Here is a 21,457-nt window from a genome sequence, read left to right on the forward strand (position 1 = left end):
GATCTACATGCTCACAACGTCTCGCAACGCGAGGAGTTGTGAGCATGTAGATCGGCTATTTTCACAATTTCTGGCTTTAATATTTGACAATTTGGCCAATGTTTAATTTGTCATTTTAGAGGTATTAAAAAGTCCTTAATTTTTCACTTTCGAAATGTGCAGATACCCTCTATACACTTAAACTTTATGTTGATTTGTTTACTGTTGAGAGAGAAAACAATGTTGCACATTAAGTTAATCATCTGGGGACCCCCCCAAAATAATTTGAGGACCCCCCTGGGGGTCCCGACCCACAGGTTGAGAACCACTGAGCTAGTTGACAGTGAAAAATCTTATAAAAAAAACCGATCTTATAAAAACGGCCATATCTATAACCTAGTTCTTTTTGTATTATTTGATTACATTTTACATTTTATGCTATGTTAATGAATAGAATACATACAGTAGGACCACAATTTCAGTACCCAGGACTTTCTTTTGTTCCTTTGAGCCTTTATGTCTGCTGTACCTCGTGATGTTTATATTTCTGACAAAGTATTCAATCAATCAATCAAACACTCGAGTTGCTATACTGTGAATGGACACTGGAGGGCGCAACAGACCGTCGTCCACTATGCCTTGTCACTACATTACAGGTAGGCTACCGCTGATTAGTGCTATCTGGTTTCGAGGACATAGTGTTATACTTTTCAAACATTTCCATTCTACAATACGAGGGGCTTATTTGACTAAGTTATAATGTTGAGTCCAGTTTTATAGAGGCAGAAGGGCTGATCGAGGGCAGTCGCAACAGGTGTGTTGGGCAGAGGTGCCGTGCAAGGCTGATACAGGATTGGAGATGGAGACAGCGGCCAGGGGCAGTTTAGACAAGCCCACTGGGCACAAGTTGCACAACCAAAGGTGGCACAACCAGGATTGGAAACAACTCCCTCTTTCTTTCCTTTAATGCTCCTTCCTAAGTTCCTCCCAGTCACTTTCCCTTCAGAGAAAACGAAACCTAAACAAAACTGTCCTGTCTTTTCTATTTCAGAAAACGAAACCAGTCTGACATAACTATGTAAACAAAACGGTAGTGTCCTTTATTTCTGTGCCCAGCATGGCACAGCTGCAGGGAGTAGTTCTGGACCAGGAACGGTTCTGCTGTTCCATCTGCCTGGACCTTCTAAAGGAACCAGTGGCTCTACCATGTGGACACAGTTACTGTAAAAGATGCATCGAAGGTTGTTGGGACCGCCAGTATGTTGTACACCGCTGTCCCCAGTGCAGGGAGCGCTTCGAGACAAAACCTGTTCTGAGGAAGAACAACATGCTGGCTGAGGTGAGATGAGAGAGTTTGGTTGGAGGTAGGATGTTACAATGATTGTTAATGCCCATTTTCACTGGGCCAGATTAAGAGAAACCAAAATATCTTTATCTAGCTGTATCTTACCATCCACTTGAATGGAGACAGATATTTTGCATCTGTTTATCTGGCACTCGGAAAGCCTGGTGATGCGACCTGAATCCAACTCCACCGCGGTGGTGATGCGAGGTTAATCTGGCACAGTGGGAATGGTCCTTAAAAAGGATAAAACAAAACACCCTATAGCAGTAAAATGTTTCGAAAATATTTTATAAAAAATATTAAGCTTCATATATGTGTTTCTATTCAAAAATGGCCACAAAAAGCTTAAAATAATTATAAAATAATCATTTTGGCTATTGTCAGACCGACTTTGGAAATCGGTCATTAGTTTACGCTTTTTGTGGTCATTTATGAATAGAAACACATATGAAGCTTAATCTTTTTTTATAAAATATTTTCGAAACATTTTTATTTTAGCGTCCCTTTTTCAAGTAAAAGTTGACATTTAAAGCAGATCTTTTGTATTTATTTTTCCTGTATACCAGTAGTAAAGTTAATGGGACCCAAACTTTCAGCAGCTTTTGAAATATGTTACTCCACTGGGATTTCTTCACTTAGGATTTAGGATTAGTTTCAATGTAATTTCAAGCACAAAAGTGGAAATAGTAGGATGGTGCAGAATAAATGTAAAGTGGAGACAACTATAGTGTGTTCTTGCAGCGAGCCCCCACTTAAATAATAGCACTGCCCACTTCACACTACGTGTGATCTTTCTTTTACTGTCAGGTTGTGGAGAAGCTGAGGAAGACGAGACCCTCTGCTGCTCTGGTCTACGCCGGCCCAGCAGACGTGGCCTGTGATTTCTGCACCGGAACCAGGCGTCCCAAAGCCCTCAAGTCTTGTCTGGCGTGTCTGGCCTCATACTGTGACGCTCACCTCCAGCCTCACCACAGTGTCCCCGTGTTGCAGAAGCACACGCTGGTCCCAGCCTCCAACAGACTGCGGGAGAAGATGTGCTCCAGTCACAACAAGCTGAAAGAGGTAAAATTCCCGCTAGATTTCTTAGAGACTCAGCCGCCTCCATTGCTCCAATCATTACCCATTTAATTAACCTATCAATCGAACAGGGTCATGTCCCCCAGGACTTCAAACTAGCTAAAGTAACGCCCCTGAATAAAAAAGGTAGCAAACTAGACCCTGGCAACTACCGCCCCATTTCCATTCTTAGCTCCATATCCAAAGTCATGGAAAAAATAGTCTACGAAGTACGAACATATTGCAAGATATCTCGATGAGAATAATCTGATTTACGAGTTCCAATCTGGATTCAGAAAATCCCATTCCACTGACACATGCCTTCTCTATTTGACTGACCAAATCAAATGCGAAGCGGATGACAGCAAATATAGCGGCATGGTCATGATCGAACTCCAGAAGGCATTTGACACCGTAAATCACTCTATTCTGATTGAGAAACTAAAAGCTATCGGTCTTGACAGCGCAGCAGTGAGTTGGATGCAGTCTTACCTGGTGGGGAGGGAACAGGTGGTGGAGGTAAACGGTATCCTGCCCCCCCCCCCCCTCCCAGTAAACTGTGGTGTTCCTCAAGGTAGCATACTGGGACCTCTGTTGTTCCTAATATATGTAAACGACATGGCCTCTGCTTGCGACTGCAACCTGTTCCTGTTCGTGGATGATCAGCTCTCCTAGTCTCGGGCAAGGACCACTTGCAGGTTGAAATGACACTTAACTCTGAACTAAGTAAGATCTGCACATGGCTTAACGACAACAAATTATCAATTCACCTGGGTAAAACCGAATCCATCCTCTTTGGATCAAATCATAAACCTCAAAAAAGCTGATAACTTCACAATCAAAGTGGGTGACAAGGTCATAACACGTAAAAACTAAATCTCCTACTTAGGATGTATCCTTGAAGCTAATCTTTCCAGCGAAAAGATGACTTCTAAAGTAGTAAATAACATCAACCAACAAACTTGTTTCCTACAGATGATCGCCCCGATGGTCAATTTCAACACACTGAAGACCATAGCTGGTGCAATAGTCCAGCCCCTCTTTGACTACGGAGTCCACGTATGGTATTAGGATGCCCCACAAGCCCTAAAAACTAAGCTCCAAACAGCCCAAAACAAACTACGGTAATTAGGGTCCTGCTTAACCTTCCCTATCAGACTCACCTCACCGCTACTCACCAGTTAAGAGTGGGGTGGCTCAGAGTAGATGACAGAGTACAGCAACTTGCAATGGGCCTGGTGTTCAAGATACACTACACCACTAATTTACCCATGTACCTGGCAAAATACTTTATAAAGGTTAAAGATGTCCATAATTACAACCCCAGAGGCAGCGCCACAGATCACGTTCAACCCAAAGTCACCTCAAAGAAAGGGTCAAACTCGTTCTTCTGCTATACCACAAAAATGTGGAACGCCCTACCGAAGGCCTTAAAGGAGTGTGGATCACTAGCATCGTTTAAAATCGCCCTGAAAAACCACTTACAGGCAGCAGCCGTTCGCAACTGGTAAAAACAAACATAGCCCAGCCCTACCCTCCCCTGACCCCTCTTTGTATTTACCTACTGTACGATGTTTTTCTTTTTTTTTTTTTTTTTATTGTTTTCCCCTTTTTTTCCTGACTATCTACTGCATAGTAGCCTACTGTGTTCTATCTGTCTGTCATTCAATGTTATATGAGATACTTAAATGGTTTCCTATGGAAATAAGCTTAGTCTTTTCTAGGATCTCCTTTTAGTAGACCTTGTACCAGTGAACTGTACCGTCATGAAACTGTACTTTTTCCTATGCAAACTTCTTCTAATAAAGTCTTCAATCAATCAAAGGTGTTCTGCCGCACAGACCAGCAGTGTGTCTGCTATATGTGCGCCATGGATGAACATAAGGGCCATGAAACTGTGTCGGCTGAAGCAGAGAAGACTGAGAAACGGGTACGTGGTCGTGGGACCAAGATCAAAGTGCAATGATCCTGACAAATATAAAACTGAAAAACCTGTTTTTCATTTTAGTTTATTAAATTAATAAATAAAAGACTTCTATGAAATTAATATTTTGGAAATTAGTTGATACTTAAGATAAGTAAACCAAACTATTCTAAAGCTGTTGCTTTTTCCGCAGAAACGGCTGGGGTCAATTCAGCAAAATATTCAGCAGAAGATCCAAGAGAGGAAAAAGGAGCTTAAAGACCTGCGACAGGTCATGAAGACCCTGGAGGTGGGCTTATGATATTACTATATACATTATTGCAGTGGTTCCCAAACTTTTTAGCTCAAGACCAAAAGAGAAATGTGACGTTTGCTCGGGACACAAACTAGTGAAAAAAGCCGTTCTACAAGCTCGCAACGCGTCGCCACTTTGTGAGCTTGTAGATCGGCTATTTTCACTACTAATTTAAACATTTGTTTTCTAATTTATAGAATTCATTCGATTTTTATTTTATGTTTTCATGAAAGTACTGAATACATCATTGGATCTTTTTTTATTATTCATGAAAAATGTTGCTTTTTGGAAAACGTTTTGAAATGATACCAATTCAAAAGAAAATGTAGGAAACAAATAATAAAGAGACCCAGATAAATGTATCAGAGACTCACAAATGGGTCCCGAACCAGTGATATATTGTGTTATTTACTGTGGACAAATGACGGCTCACTCGGCTGTCTCTCTCCTGTGAGTCTTGTCGCTGTTCAATAACGCACTGTTTATGGAGTCTTCTTTGGGGGGAATTGCTGATTCACAGAACGCACTTCTGTCAGCAGGGGGCGCTCCTGTAGCAGTTGTATAACACTCACAAGGTCGCTTCTCGCCCTTATGGCGTCTTACTTTATATTGTGTTACGGTATTTACTATGGACTAAGGAAATATTGAAGATGCTACAGAAGACTGAGAATGACTGCTTGTTCCTGAACTGCAACGGAAGTAAGTTGGCATTGAACAAGCAAACTATAAAAACAATTTACAATTACAATTTAGGCACTTGGCAGACGCTTTTAATCCAAAGTGACTTACAATAAGCAGGTAATACATCAATATAATAAGCAAGCTAATATGTCAGTACATCAACAACAATACAACAAATGCATAGGAATATCAATCTAGAAAAACAATATCATAGGTAGACCATGCACCTAATCGGTACAAAAAACCTTTCTAAAACCTAAAAATGCTATCTAGCTTCATGTGTGGTCATCGAGGGAAGGGGGGGGGGTGTTACAGTAGTGCTATGGGTTTAGGTGGTGTCTAAAGACGCGAGTCAGTCCACAGCGGAAGCTAGGGAGTGAGTCTGTAGTTCTAAACACGTGTGTGTGTGTGTGTGTGTGTGTGTGTGTGTGTGTGTGTGTGTGTGTGTGTGTGTGTGTGTGTGTGTGTGTGTGTGTGTGTGTGTGTGTGTGTGTGTGTGCGCGCGCCCTTTAACCAGAGTTCTGCAGACACAGCAGTGGTTGCCACCGACGAGATCTTCTTTGAGATGATCATCTCCATTGAGAGAAGGTGCACTGAGGTTAAAGAGCTGATCAGAGATCAGCAGAAGACTGCAGGGGCTCAGACTGAGGAACACCTGAGGCAGCTGGAGAAGGAGATCACCACACTGGAGAGGAGACATGCTGACCTAGGGGAGCTAGCCAACACTGATGACGTCATCCATTTCATTCAGGTTCCATAGATTAGAGTTTTTATTTTTTATTTTATTTTTCAGTATAAATATTAATAAACGGCGTACAATTTAGGAAAGTGAAAAACGGGCATCACCATTGTGTGCATATGCTAATGGTCAATGCCCAATTGCCCATCAATGTCCACAAATTCAGATCAATTACTCCAGCCACAGTGGAGAACCGGGCATAGGACAGACAGACATCTCCTTATTTATAAGTAGGATATTGCTATCGGGTGGAAACGAACATGTCCAAAACAGTTCCTTAATATTGATTTTCTTTTTTTATAAAATGGTGAAAAACATGCCATGTTGGGAGCTTGTAGCTCAGCTATTTTTACTATGTTTTGTGCGTCGCTCCTATATAATGATTTTCAACATTAAAAGTTGAAATTTGGCGATGGAAGGTTTCTGCTCGAATGCGACAATATTATATTGTAAATAATTTAAGGCCTACACCATTATCTCTGGTGTCTAAATGTCCCTCACAGGAATGTATCTATAATGAATATGATGACACTCAAGCCATGTGTGAAATAGACCGGCTTCATCAGGAATCATGTGCTTCCATTTTGCTTAGAGATATCTTGAATGGTTTAAATAATATTTTATTAGTGAATTAAAAATTCCCATCGCCTTTAATGGGAAGATGTGAAAAAGACAACCCAAAGTTTGGCACAGTACTCCTCCCCATTATTGCTAGACTAGCTGTCATTCTTATAAAAATGTTTTTTTTTTCTCTCTTTATTTTTTCATAATTCATTTCAGCAGTACGGACTGGGTGTCAAGACAGTCAATCTCATATTTCCACCAGTTCTGATACTAAGCATACTAAGTATACTAATCTGTTGAGTGTAGAAGAATAGACTTCCATTTGCACTAAAGCATAGGACATGTTGGAGCTCAGCTCCCAGGGTCAGCATTTAAACAGATACAGAAAATGCAGACAGACACTTTACTGGTCTACGTGTCTATCCTTTTCATTCTCTCCAGAGTTTCCAGTCTCTCTCCAGGCCCAGTGGATCTTCAGCCTTGCCCAGCGTTGTTGCCCGTCCTCGGGGTTCCTTCACAGATGTAAGTGATGCTGTGTCTGGTCTCAGAGAGCAGCTAGACAACATGCTGGAGACAACCTGGCCGGAGATGTCATCGATAGGTGAACATTGCAATGTTTTAAATATTAAATGTTTTATTGTTTTGTAAACCAAAAGTAAATAAGTGGTCAGAAGGGATTATCTCTGCTGCCAAGGCAGTTTGTGGAAACACGACCTGCCTTGCACAGTCTGCTGGATATTTGTCTGCATAACTTAAACCTGTCCAAAGTCAGTAATAAAGGGAGGTTCCACCGTGACTAGAGCCTAATGCTTCATATACACAAAGACGATACACTGAGTCGTTTCTAAAACGTTCACTGTTAAGACGGAATCACCTGAAGAAATGCAAGTGTCTACATGAATCCACTGAGAACGCAACAAAACCACTGAAAATGTACACACAGTCATGACTAACAGTTCTAGACCAGCTTCACTACACTGGTTCCTGGTTTTTATTTTTTGGACACAATTTGTGTTTACATGCGACCTGATGGTCGCTTATCTCCCGATTAGGGAGTCTTACTGGTATTTCTGCCTTATTGTTAATCATTATTTTTTTCTGTAAAGCACTTTGAGCTGCATTTCATGTCATGAAAGTTCTATACAAAAAGTTTATCATTATTCAATATGCCATGACGTTACTGATTTCTTGTCTCCAGTGTCTGCAGTTGATGTCGACGTCGATGTACATCTACCACCACAGCCTCAGACTAGAGAAGACTTTTTACAATGTGAGTTGATGCCGTTTCTTACTGTTGTACTTTGACTGTGGGTTTTGTTTACGGTTTTCTTTTCTGGCATAAAATAACTTTTAATTTGTTCTGATATTTTGCCATGTGTTCTTCTCACAGATTCCTGTCCACTTTCACTGGAACCGGACACAATGCACAAGAACCTCACCCCGTCAAAGGGAAACAGGAAGATTACCGCTAACCGACAACCGAAACGTTACAATGACCATCCTGAGAGATTTATGCTTTACTGGCAGGTGATGTGTAGGGAGGGTCTGTCAGGCTGTCGTTACTGGGAAGTAGAATGGAGTGGCGGTGGAGTTTCTATAGCCGTCTCGTATAAAAACATCAACAGAAAGGAGTACAATGCGTCATTTTTTGGATACAACGATGCGTCCTGGAGTTTAACGCACTCTGTTGAAGGTTACGTGTTCAGACACAACAAAGTCGACACTAAAGTGTTTGGGCCTTGTTCCTCCAGGGTGGGGGTGTACCTGGATCACGAGGCAGGTACTCTGTCCTTCTATAGTGTCTCTGACAAAATGACCCTCCTACATACATTTAAAACCACATTCACACAACCACTCTATCCAGGGATAAGGCTTTATGATTGGGGAGATACCGCAGTGGTGTGCAAGACATGGTAGACGTGTAAAGACAACTGATACTGATATTCAGTTGAAAACTTTTGTGTGTCTTTATTTGGGATCTGTTTAGTGTTAAATTGCAGAAAAAGCTTGTAAATATCATGCTTAAAGATACCATTGATAAACCTCACCTGTTGCAGCCAGTCACTGTCCTGTTCAAGTGTTGTCTTACTATGAAGCACTCCAAGTCTGTAACTAGTATGATGTCTTCATGGATGAAAGCAAAATAAAATCTCACATTGTATGGCCAAGTCCTCATTTGTGATTTGTGAAACCTTGTGAAAAGGAGCCGCCCACACTAGGGGCATTTTGACCTTTTACCAGTGTGCTGCTGTGTCCGTGCACAGCTGCACACAGGTCCCGCCTTGATGCCGCAGTTATGGTTGCCGCTATGAGAAATCGGACATGAACATATACATGTATGTTTTTATTGTGTTGTGTTGCGTTATGTGATATGTATTGTTAGTTGTGGACCACAGGAAGAGTAGCTGCTACTTGGTGGCAGCTAATGGGGAACCGAATGAATGAAGAATAAAGTCAGGCCTGATTGAAAGGTCTGTGGCCCCCAAAATATATATATATAAAAAAGACCAGACATTTAAAAACAATGAAAACATTTATTCAATAAACCACTGAATGAGAAATCACTGTGCATAAGTTACATGTAAATAAAATAAAATAAATGTAAACATCCTTAAGTTAATACTAGAGACTTCTAGTTGAAACTTGACCACAAATTTGGAACCACCTTTTTACTTTCCGATCACTCAGATATGCAGCATAATAAATATAGCAGCTCTGGAGGAAGTCTTTCCTTTGGTTTAAAATCTGAAATAAAACACAAAATACAATTAATTAAACGACTACAACAAAATAACCACTTAAAAGTTTGCATCCCTATTACGAGCAACTTACGTGAAAATTAGATGATGCATTCATTGTGGGCTAGTAGATAGTGTATTTTCAAATGACAGTGGTTGGTTTTACTATAGACGAACAAGTAAATCTACAACACAAACATTTTTAGACTATTTTTGCAGTATTGTTTTATTAGTGGGGCAGTGTAATACTGTAGCAGTGTAGTGGTTCCCAAACCTTTTGGCTCGTGACCCAAAAGAGAAATTTGATGTCTCCCCAGGACCTAAGTGAAAATATCCGATCTGCATAAGAAGCACGTCGCGATGCTACGCGTTGTGAGCTTGTAGATCTATTTTCACTGCTTTTAAAAATGAAATGTAGGAAACAAAAAATAAAGGGGTATTCAATCGTGACCCATAAAAATAGTTCCGCGGCTCACTAACCCACTGTTTTGGAAATAGTGCTGCAGTGCATCACCTACCTCTCCTCTTCACAAATACTTGGGAACCTCAAGACACCTGGGATTGGTTCTGGCTGTCAGAGAAGTGCTGCTTAGCAAAGACAGAAAGACACGAAAAGGAAGTCATTGACATTGAGTTGAAGATTCACTGTGAAAAGAGGTGGCTTTACATAAATGACACACTATGCATGCACGTAGCACATGCAAAAAAACACCATCTGTAACCAGGTGTGGTTATTTCAATAAAACCATTGTTTGAAAATGAAAATAAGGCATTTAATTAATTTTTTTCTATGTGTACTGTGCAATGTGTATGCATGGCTATGCTATTACAGTATATTATCTGGGTTAGGCAGGCAGTGGACTTAAAGCAGAAAAACATTAAAAACGCTAAAATGCAATGTTTTACTAATATCGTGAGTAATATCAATATCGAGGTATTCAACAACGTTATCAAATATGGAAGGTTTTCCTAATATCGCCCAGCCTTAGCCACAACCATCGTTTATTCCCCTTTCAACCAACCAGCACCATTCTAACCTGTTGGATCTGTCGAATCTCCCTCATGGCCAGGCGTATGGAGGGGTACAACCTGGGGCACGGCCTTCTGCTGCGATCCTTTCCTCCGTCGTCGTCGTCCTCCTCCTCCTCCTCCTCCTCCCCTCCACTCCCTCCGTCCCGGGGCGTTCCTTCCCACCCGCTGCCTCCGAACTCAAACCTCTGTCGGCGGTCAGAGACCCTGCGAAGAACCGGCAGCCTCTTGTCTTCCACGCCAGGGTTTTGTCCTGGAGGAAGGAACAGCCTCTGGAGCTCCAAGCGGACCTTGTCCAGGCCGGACTCCACCCTCTGCTCCTTCTCCTCCTCTCCCTCGTCGTCGTCGTCCTCCTCCTCCTCTCCACGTCCAAGCCCTCTGCGACCGCGGAGCCCCTTGAGCTCCTCGTAGTCGGTCTCCCTGTCACATGTCTGGAAGTAAGCAGACTGTCACTCAACGGCCGCTAGTGTGGCATTTGCAGCATATACAAAAGAAAAAGAAAAAAACTTAAAATAAATGTCATGGGTGATGAAACAACATTACTAAAAGAAGCCGAATGATTTGAAGAGCAAACTTCCGCCATGCCTAAGTTTCCTGAGATTTCTTTACTTTCGTTTCATTTAATTAAAGGGGAAGACCACCCATTTTCAATATTGAAATATGTCATTAATATACCTTAGAGGAGTTGTGTGGAAATAGATAAAAAGTTCCCCCCCTTCTGTGTTGCCTAGAACTGGAGGATTGATTTTGGGGTTTGTATTGTAAAGTACAACTTGATGACATCACACATTGTACTTTACAATACAAACCCCAAAATCAATTATCCAGTTCTAGGCAACACAGAAGGGGGGGAACTTTTTTTCTATTTCCACACAACTCCTCTAAGGTATATTAATGACATATTTCAATATTGAAAATGGGTGGTCTTCCCCTTTAAAAACAATCCAAATTCGGATCGCAGATCCAAGGTACCTAATTGCCCGAAAAATAGGGCTTCCAGTTTGGACCGGAAACAGGAATCGGATCCCATTTTTTGGGGGGCCGGAACAACCCATATCTCTGTTTCCTCTTCCTGCCTCCGTTTACTTCCTATGTAAACACTGCTACTGTAGCTAACACTGCTGTTAGCTCAGGAACGGTGAGATGGATTAAGATGCGGTCTTTCGTAATCGTGATCATGCATGTTCCGTGCACCATTGAACATGATGGACAGGCCAACCCAGAAAGACAATTTTTAATGAAAGCAGTCAATGAGTTAATACTGAGGATTTTACTGTGAAGTCATTTAAATGCTGTTTTACATTGTGCCCTGAATACATTCAGGAACCAATGATTATCAAACAAAACGCTATTAGTCTTTTAGAAGTGGTTCATTGGGCACTGAATACATTCAGGAACCAATGATTGTCAAACAAAACGCTATTCCTCTTTTAGAAGTGGTTCTTCTTTTGTTTTAGTGACTGGGCCCTGAGCCAGTGGTTTGCATAAACCACCGTTTGCTTTAACGCTCACCTGTCCACAGGGAGTGGTGAGAAGCTCCATGAAGGGCTTGAGCCCCGTTCTGGTGTGGTACTCCACCAGGTCGGTTAGGGAGCGGTGGGCCTTGTCTTCCCCCAAGATCACGTATTTCCCGTTGGACTGCATCTCGATCATGTAGTGTCGACAGCGGTTCTCGCCCCTGACAGGCCAAAAGCAGAGGTGGTGGTGTTGATGTAGGTTAGCTACGCCTTTAAACCTACATCATCACAGTCAAACCGCCGTAATCACAGCAAGAACGGCATCTCAGTAATCACTGCTAATTATCATACCTGTACGACAGCGTGTATCCCTCCCGACTCTGACCCACTCTGATCAGGAAACACCCCATGGGTTTGTCTCGTAGAAGATCCTCTGCTTGTCTGAAAGGACAGATGCACAGGCCAGTCATCTACCGATATCCCAATATAACCTGTCTTTACGTATGTCGACACATATGTGATTACGTTGCTTATTGTAAGTCCGAAGTCGCTATGGATAAGATGGTGTCCAGATGCAGGACAAAAAGAAGATCGACGTGAAGAAAACAATAGACCACATACTGGTAATACTTTATGCTCCCCCTGTCGTTATTGCAAATTACATTTCTGTCATGCCTGGAGAAGATCCAGATGTAACCAGTTAATGGACTTTATATTTTCTGTCAAACTGTAATGCAGACAGGACATCAAATCGACATAAAACCATACAATGTAACATGAAGTAGGACAACATACAGTACCTTAAAACGAATACTAAAGCCATCTTAACCACTTAAACCCTATACGACCCCCAGGTCCACTCATTTTTTTGCAGATCTAATGCTCAATTAGGTTAAAAACATTCTTCATGGTGTAGGCTGAATTATGAGGCCACCAGCCTGTTGTCTCATGTCCATGCCTCTCTCTCTCTCCATATGTCTCTCACCTGCGGGGTATCATGCCATGCAGCCAGCATGGGAAGGCTCCGTTGCGGGCCACCTTCCGCGCCTGGGTCTCCTTGAACCAGCGGATGGTGTTCCCCCTGTTCCTCCTCCGTCTGGCTCGCTCCTCCTCCCCTCCAGAACCCACCAGCCCCGCTAGGTGAGTGTGCAGCTCCAAGTCATTGTCAAACGGCATGGCCTGGAGTGAGAGAGAGAGGTGTACAGTATATATTAGAAGCATAATAATTAATATAACATTCTCTTGAAAGACAGCACATGAATGGATGTGAAAGGAAGAGGTACCGTATAGGCGGGATATTTTTTTATAGCTTAGACTAGCATTAGGCACTTAATACTGTAGTTGCAGTATCCATTTATTTTGTTCATTTACATTTAATTTTTGAGTGCAAAGTGCGAACGACACTCCACACAGGTCTCCAACCTGAGCTGTGTCGGGGGGGTGTTGCAATTATGTGATCTACAAACATTGTGTGTTTTTATTACCCATTTAGAACTGAGGCCGATTCTAACGATGCCTTCTAAATCCTGACCCAAGTTTTGTGAAAAACTCCAAATACTTATACTTATATTCAAATATTACAAAGAAAATATGTTGTCTTGTTGTACATAGCAACAAGAATCCTCAATTCAATTGGTTTATTTATTAAATGTTGTATATATTAAGCAATAAATACGACAAAATAGTTTGAGGTGAAACAAACAATAAATATAATGAACATTTAGGGAAAAGACCCACTTCAAAGTGTTTGCTGCGCGGCCGTGGCACAGGAGCCTTGATGTCGCCCACCGCACTGAAGAGAGAGCGAGGTCTGGGCTGAGGCTTCCTCCTCCTGGGTAGAGGCACTGGGGGGGACACTGGCACTGTAGGGCAAAATAGTTTGAAATAATGAGATAAATGACAAATAATCAACTCCTATCATTTTTCAATTGACGTTGCAGGTATTGTTGAAATGGGTCCCATTATTAATATGCAACTTTATTAGCACCTTTCAAACATAGTTGCAAGGTGCTGACATAGTCTCTCAGAGTTGAATTGACACTTTACATTTGCTAGGTAGGTAGCATATGAAGTTTGAGTCTTGTGTCTTACTTTGCATCCTATTCCTACTGTAATCAATAGAGGGTACGCGCATGCATGAAGTGAATGGCAAATCGAGTGGCATTATATTAACCCATTCAGAACGGGTACACATTATTGTATCATTATTTTATGCTTTAACCATTGAAAAATAGCAGATATACAAGCTCACAGCACTGCTGTGCAACGCTGCGAGCTTGTAGATCTGCTATTTTTTTTAAATCGTGAAAATTAGAATTTTGACCCGATTCTATAAGTGTCTTTTGAATCCTTCTAAGGTGTTTTGAAAAACCTATGTTTCTATGTCAGCAATCTGGCCAGCCATCGTCAAAGAAAAGGTCCTTTTCACTTAACTGGAGCTCAGTTAGGGTTCCATCTTATTTCTCATCTAGTCCATTAGAAAAGGACAGTGTCAAAACATTTAAAAGACAAAACGCTGCACAGAATGCAGGCCTACGCAGTCTGCTCACTTTGGTTCTCCTGCTCCTCCTCATCCTCCTGAATACTCATTTCCTCCATCTCTTTCCTCCTCCTCTCCTCCTCTTCCTCTCTCTCCCTCTGGGCCTGAGCCTTCCTCCTCACCCCGGCCAGGAGGGCCAGGTACTTCCTCCTGCAGCACACAGCGCGGTAATCTGCAAAGTAACACAACAAAAAACTTCTTATATAACCGCCACACCTGGAACATTTTAACAGCCTCTTAGTAGTAGCTTCAACATGTTTTAGAAACAAGCCATCCATGATCATGGTGAATCATGACCATAAAACCTTTGATTCTGTGAAAAAAATTGCTTTATTCTAGGCTTTAAATAATTGATATAAGTAAATCTCTATGGGGAGAAATGAATGGCAGAATTCTCTAAACTTTTACTAATTTTAGTAGCACTAGTGAACCACACCCACCGCTATGACTTATTGAAAAGGCCTCGGTTATAAGTGATACAGGATGCACAATATGTCCTATGCATAGTCTCACGTAGCCAGGCAACTATTCCACAATCTCAGAATGCTAATATAGAGTCTGGAACTACAGCCACTGAAAGCCGCGTAACGGAAGCTGGGATTTCCTTTCACGAAAATATATTTTAAATTTTCATTTTAAGCTGCAATATATATATGCTTTGATGATCTTTTATTTATATTAGGATAAATGTGCGCGACTGTAAAAACGAAACGGGAGTGGGGAGGAGGCTTCACATCCGCTTTATCGATTCTCTTACCGGATTCGCGTGATTAGAACTCCCGTCTCCCAGACTGTATGACGGGAGCATTTGCAAATTGTGGGAGTCAACAGTGGCCACGCATGATGACTATCCTATGCAGAAATTCACACAAGCGTGAGTTAAGTGGGAGTCTGTCTACAATGGAGCTCGGAACATTGGCATTGCTGCCTTGGTCTTCTGGCTCAACCCAGAGAGGGCTGTGGGACAGCCTCAACCTCAACGCACGTCTTTCTCTCCAGGGGAGACAGTGAGTTACGCCAGACTAAACACTAAAAACCTGGCAGTTGATGGTATTCCATCACCGCCTCTGAAAAACCTTTACATGTTGCTGTTGCACTGAAATAAAAATTCTTACACACACTCGCACACAGTTTAAAAGCCCTTAATAATGACCCTGAAAAGACCCCCTTTTCACGTTTCTTTTTGGCATGTTATACTTTATGTCATTTGATTTACAGTAATTTAGTAATGGTCAATAAAATAAGTGAATTTGCCATGGCATGGTCATGAAAGATTTCTGCAACATTATTGACTTCAGACAACTTGAGACAAGGCCTCACCCTAGTGGTAGAATAGAGGAATTTCTGCCGTCCTCTCTCCTGGTTCCATCAGGAGGCGTTACCTCGGTTTGACAGTGTATTTAGGCTCAAGTGCTGTACTGATGTATTAGCTTGCTTATTGTCTGGATTAAGAGTGTCTACTAAATACTTAAATTGTAGTGCCACAATTCTCTATCGAGTTTGTCCCTCCTAGTCTACTGTATGTCGTACAGAATGTTGGTGCTCCTTACTCTTCTGAATGATTATAGCTGCTCTGGCCAGCTTTTCCAGCAGCGAAGCAAATTCTTGCTGGTGCCAGTACTTGAAGAAGAGACGCGTTGACCTACAACCGCAAACAAAACCAAATTGTTACGCTTTCATACAAACGAAAAGAAAAAGGCCTCAATGCCTCATCTGTAGTCAATACTGACTGAGGACTGAACGCAACTGACAAAGGCTAACTCACCCACATTTCCAGCCATGGATTTCAGTCGTGTTCAAAATGGACATACAACTGTGAATATAAAAAAATAAGAAATTAATTCACATTAGGGCTCCTCTAGGGATAGATCTAAGGTCTCCCATTTTATGTACAGTTACAGAGATATTAAAACAAACCATACCTTTCCTTGTTTATGGGTAAACCAGGCTTTATAAGCAGTATGTTGTACCTGAAAACAGAAGGAGTGTAATACAGAAATAACTAACCACATAAGAGACACATTAATGCTAGATGTAAAACGAAACTGTGAGGTCAATATAAGCATGCTAGGCTTGTTTCCAGATGTACCTCTGGGCAAACTCCTTGAAAGAAGGTCTCCAAGAGAATCCATCTCTTCGAATCCGGATGGTCTCCAGAAGGCCGTTGTATCTTAGCTGGAGATGAAAGTTATACAAATTATGCCCCATAAAGATGGTATATGACCGGCGGCTCTATTGTTTTAGTACAATTATAGCTGAAGTTCATTTCAATATTACCTGATTAGAATAAAAACTATTCCTCTATCTATGTACAAATTAAGTTCTGTGATTCATTTCATTTTATTTTTTAACTAAAGATGTAGGGTGACTTGCCTCATACAAAAATAATCCCTTTCCCCTCTAAACCAAAAAATACCTTATCTACAAGCTCGCAGCGTGGTGTATTGAGCTTGTAGATACGTTATTTTTGCCAATTGTTCGCCCCTGAATAGAGATCCAAGGGTCCAAGAGGCTAAAACAGACCCCTGGCCATTCAGATTTGAAATGCAGATGTTTAGTTCATGACTGCAGAGTGACATACAAGTAGAGAATTCCCCTTGACGCAGTCATGTCACTGTACCACTCCCTAAGTGAACATAATAATAGTTTAGTGAGCACGTTAATGAGAAGGTTCCATTCACCTGTTCCATGACCACTTTGCTGTCCAACTGGTCTGGCAGCTTGTTGACGTTGGGTTTGATACAGCGAACAAAGTGAGGACTGGATGCAAACATCTTTTCCATCAGGATGGCAAGAGATTTCTTAGACAAAACGGAAATGAAAGAGTTAGTTATGTGCCAACTATTCCCACAAACGTGTCCCTGTCACTGCTAACCCCTACATTAGGTCATGTGTCTCCAAATACATATTATTATTAAGTCACCAGCTGCTTCTTTTCACCTGACAGTGAGGGGCTTAATTTCAGAAAGAAAGAGGTGGCAAATAATAAGTTACCACCGTTTCTAAAATAGCGAAAATAGTGGAGCTACAAGCTCTCACGTGTTGAGCTTGTAGATTCACAATTTTTGCTATTTTGTTTGGGGCGAAAAGAGAAAATGTTTGAAAATGACATGACTATAATAACATTCCCAAAATAGGGATACCACGTTGAAAGTGGTTAATAAATGAATGGTTGCATACAGTAAAAGACGTATCTAAATTATAACATGTGACACATATAGATGGATGGGCATTGATTGCGATGAAATCAGATTAATCTTTTGGGGGACAATATGCATAAAATAACTGAATTTAGGGTTTAAATATGAACACTAGGGGGTGGCAATTTCCATCCCGATGACCCAAATGATGCCCCAAACCTAGTTCCTCTACCTGCTCAACAGGCGACTTGACCAACCTGTAGGAGTTGCTATAGTGCATCGATTCTGGCCAACAGGCCAATTGTGTTTATTTGGAGGGCAGGGGTGCCCCTCAATTTAAAGTTTTAGAACAGAATGCAAGGATTTAAGCAAATGTGCTAGATGTGCATGGATTATACTGTAAAGATACCTTAAACTGAGCTCCTACAGAATGCTTTCTGGTTGAGTTGAAGTTGTCATCTGACCTCTGTATTGCCTGAAATATAAAATACATATACATAGATTTGCATTACTTTATGCTTCACTTAGATTGGAGAGGGTACTGTAAAGAGTCAGGCGACTGATGGCACAGAGAGGTGACGCAAGGCAGAAGTCGGATTCAAACTCGGCTTCCCGTTTGAGAGCAGAGTATATAGTTAGTACAATAACTGGCTACTGTTAATGTTTAATTGTACTGTACATTAATTGACTCACTGGTGATTCAATACTGCTTTTTGCTGCTAGACCCTCTAGTGGTCTGGAGTCATTTCTAGATGGCCACCCCATGTTATTGCATACACTGTACAATATGAGCAGGTTGAGTTGAACTGCCCATTTCATATACTCTATCTATGCTGCTGTACCAAATGAAATAGAATCTCCGATCTCACCAGACTGTGTGTTTACCGTACCTTGGCTTTTCTTGGCATCAGGGTTCCAGTCCTGGAGATGGTTGCTGAAAAAGAATAATTACATATATTTAGAAATAACACAATATAATGTTAGTTCAACTACTACCACCACAAACACAGCACTATCAGCCTACAGTATCAAAATGCATTAACACTAAGCTACTGCTAGTAAGCAACTGTGCATCTAAATAAAATACCTTTCATCCATCAAACTGCAAATACTGCAAATGTTACTTTACAGTTTCAAAGAACAACTACAACCAAACCATCCTAGTGATCACAAGGAGATGAAGAAGAAAACCATTTACATTTTGTAACTCAGTCGGTAGAGCTCGCGACCATCAGGTCATGGGTTCTATCCCTGGCACCGCAAACCTAGCGTAAGCGTAGCACGGCTTGGGTGTGGCAAGTCGTGCGGCAAGTACTGGGAGCTGATGGTAGGTGTGGCGCTCCACCTTGGCAAAACATCTCCCAGGGGTCTAGCGCATTGTAACGGGGACAGACTCCCGCGTGTTACCGGCTGATACCGACAATATGCCACTCCCGACCTACTTGTTTACATAAAGTATGATCAAATGCTACTCTCACCTGCGAAGAGGACACTGAGCAGAGGGGTGACGCTGTTGATAAAGAGATCTCGGATGCTCGCTGGGATGGTGTCTCTGTTCTTCTCAAGGAATCCCCCTCCATTATACTGCACCTGAGGAATTCAATTCACACTTTAACTCCATTGTCCATCCTATAAAAGGTTGATGCCATAGTGCTATAATGTTCTCTAAAGACGATGAATCTGGGCCATGCACAATGCACTTCAGCTGAGAAGAGACGCTTACCTTCCCAGCATAGTGGATGACAGTAAACAGAGGGCTGTGGCTCCGTACCACCTCATAGTGGGCATTGCTCTTGAACTTGTTGTTCAACTTGTCCACAAAGTTTCTGTCTGATGCCTAAGACAAACGGGAGAAACACAATACATGAGGTGTTACAGATCTAAAGACCAGTGATGTGTTGCTTCCAGCCTGTGAATACTAACAATAATGTATCGCATGTGAATATGAAAGGCCATGGCGTCACATAAATCAGTAGGGTTCATCATCATGCAATTGATTTGATTTATTATGAGTCATCATGTGAGCAAATGTGACCTTTTAGTCTGAGGGTGGCGCTAGAGGAAAGTCCATGGGGTCACCAAAATAAGTAGGGTTCATCCTTGCTGAATGCATTACTTTTCCTGACAATGTGCCCATAAGATTATGATAAATGCATAGTTAAATGTGGTCTAATGGCGGCACGAGGACAGTCGGACACAGGCTACAAACACAACATAACACTACTCAACCCTGAAATTGAGTATTATCAGATTTGACATAATTCAATATGAAGAATATAGGGACAGCCTGGCGCCTCAAACAGTTAATGCGCCGACCACGTAAATAACAAATCATCTCTGTCAGGTGGAAACCTCATATGTCCAAATGTGTTGCTTTTCGGGATGCAAATTCAAAAGTAGCAGATCCACAAGCTCAAGGCGTGGCGCTTGTTTTGAGCTTGTCGAAATGCTACTTTTGATGCTTTTGTGTTGCTCTGTAGTATGATCAAGTAGGGCGCTAATTTATTAAAAAACACAAAAAAGGTTAACTCTCAAATACCTGGAACGCGCCCGATTCGCGTTAGATTTGAACCACTTTAACCTTTATTTTATGCTTTAACTTTAGAAAAATAGCAGATATACAAGCTCACAGCGCGGCACCGAGTGCCGCGCTGCGAGCTTGTAGATCTGCTATTTTTCAAAATGAGTGCAAGTCTTTGAAGATCTTTGACCCGACTTCTAAATCCTTCCTCTAAATCATGCTGTTCTCAAACCTTTTCATGTCAAGGACCCCCAAAATTACAGGTATTTGGCCATGGACCCCCATCTCAAAATATGTTGTCCCAGGGACCACCCAGAAGTAAATATTTGAGTTACAAATGTTCGCTTTTAAAGTAGATATATTCAAAGACTTGCAAAAAAAAATCATGATTTTTCAAAAATAGCAGATCTACAAGCTTGCAGCGCGGCACTCGGTGCCGCGCTGTGAGCTTGTATATCTGCTATTTTTCAATAGTTAAAGCAGTCAATGGGGCGCCCGCTGGCTTAGTGGTCAAGGCGCGTACCACATACTAGGCTATGCTGCCTGCTGGCGTCGCCGGTTCGATTCCCGATCCGGACGACCTTTGCCACATGTCATTCCCATATCTCTCTCCCCATTTCCTGTCAGTCTACTGTCCTATCAATAAAGGCATAAAAAGCCCAAAAAAACAAATCTTAAAGCAGTCCTAGGCCTATATGGAGAAAGAAGGTTTCTTCCCGACAACAGCGGTATCCCAGGTCTGGTTCCTGCCTCAGGACCTGTGTTTACATGTCATCACTCATTTCCTGTGAAGAGCAACAGGATGCTCAAAGGCTTATAGAAAATGAGCATAGAGGTCCCTTACCTGAGGGAAGGCACTCTGCTCATCCAGAAGAGACAGGATGCCGATAGGTTTAGTAAGAAAGAGGTCCTAAAAACGACAGAAAAGTCACGTTAGGCCAGTGAAATGATTTTGAAACGAAACTGTAGGAGATGAGAGAGTCCAGAGTCTATATTATAATATAACAGATTTCTGGACATATTCATCGGTCAGTCAGAATATAAACAAAATAACTTCTTACCAGAATAGGTTTGTTATTCTTGAAGGAGATGGCCTCCCATTCAATCCCTTCTTCTTTGTACTCATTCTGCTCCATTAGGAAGATGTGCTGCGGATGGATGACACATGCTGGTTCAGCAACAAAAAATACAAGTACAGCACATACAACCTACAGTAGCCTCGAAGAGAAAAGCGAAGATGAGAAGAGAAAAGCCTGATAGTGACCTAATGTATTGAGTGGGGTGGGACTTCCGTTGTCCCATAGATAGATATAAAAAGCTAGATACCACATTTGCCGCTGCAGTTCATTGGAGCGATCAGGAAAGTCCAGACGGAAGTGCAGAAGTGCGAAAGGCACTCTGCCACTCAAAGTGACTACTGGCCAATCACAGTGTGTCTTTTCCGGGACCT

At 41.8% G+C, this 21,457-nt stretch overlaps 2 protein-coding genes across 3 annotated transcripts in view; one reads left to right on the forward strand and one right to left on the reverse strand.

Moving 5' to 3' along the window:
- Positions 1 to 1,096: 1,096 nt before the first annotated feature.
- On the forward strand, positions 1,097 to 8,709 carry LOC308298056 (tripartite motif-containing protein 16-like; the record flags this gene model as incomplete). Its single annotated transcript, XM_080741620.1, has 8 exons — positions 1,097 to 1,318; positions 2,132 to 2,386; positions 4,206 to 4,310; positions 4,498 to 4,593; positions 5,798 to 6,031; positions 7,025 to 7,184; positions 7,782 to 7,853; positions 7,974 to 8,709. The coding sequence occupies 8 exons, from the start codon at positions 1,097 to 1,099 to the stop codon at positions 8,498 to 8,500; spliced, it is 1,671 nt and encodes a 556-aa protein (XP_080597746.1). The 3' UTR covers positions 8,501 to 8,709.
- Positions 8,710 to 9,103: 394 nt separating this feature from the next.
- Positions 9,104 to 21,457, reverse strand: part of LOC308298733 (myosin-IIIb) — a 31,128-nt gene continuing 18,774 nt past the window's right edge. The window contains exons 12-30 of one of the 2 annotated variants that reach the window (XM_080742391.1): positions 21,069 to 21,155; positions 20,852 to 20,917; positions 19,210 to 19,323; positions 18,965 to 19,076; positions 18,377 to 18,420; positions 17,896 to 17,961; positions 17,028 to 17,147; positions 16,436 to 16,521; positions 16,269 to 16,316; positions 16,112 to 16,159; positions 15,897 to 15,988; positions 14,357 to 14,518; positions 13,545 to 13,669; positions 12,793 to 12,986; positions 12,159 to 12,248; positions 11,863 to 12,028; positions 10,359 to 10,781; positions 9,840 to 9,906; positions 9,104 to 9,328 (exon numbers count right to left, since the gene is read on the reverse strand). In XM_080742391.1, the coding sequence (XP_080598517.1) occupies positions 9,868 to 9,906; positions 10,359 to 10,781; positions 11,863 to 12,028; positions 12,159 to 12,248; positions 12,793 to 12,986; positions 13,545 to 13,669; positions 14,357 to 14,518; positions 15,897 to 15,988; positions 16,112 to 16,159; positions 16,269 to 16,316; positions 16,436 to 16,521; positions 17,028 to 17,147; positions 17,896 to 17,961; positions 18,377 to 18,420; positions 18,965 to 19,076; positions 19,210 to 19,323; positions 20,852 to 20,917; positions 21,069 to 21,155 (2,082 nt within the window). In that variant the 3' untranslated portion in view covers positions 9,104 to 9,328; positions 9,840 to 9,867. Of the gene's footprint in view, positions 9,329 to 9,839; positions 9,910 to 10,358; positions 10,782 to 11,862; positions 12,029 to 12,158; positions 12,249 to 12,792; positions 12,987 to 13,544; positions 13,670 to 14,356; positions 14,519 to 15,896; positions 15,989 to 16,111; positions 16,160 to 16,268; positions 16,317 to 16,435; positions 16,522 to 17,027; positions 17,148 to 17,895; positions 17,962 to 18,376; positions 18,421 to 18,964; positions 19,077 to 19,209; positions 19,324 to 20,851; positions 20,918 to 21,068; positions 21,156 to 21,457 lie in introns of both variants that reach the window. The other variant, XM_080742390.1, reaches the window with a different exon arrangement.

The sequence above is a fragment of the Nannobrachium achirus genome (assembly GCF_963921795.1).
Source record: "Nannobrachium achirus genome assembly, chromosome: 14".
Lineage (NCBI taxonomy): Eukaryota > Metazoa > Chordata > Actinopteri > Myctophiformes > Myctophidae > Nannobrachium > Nannobrachium achirus.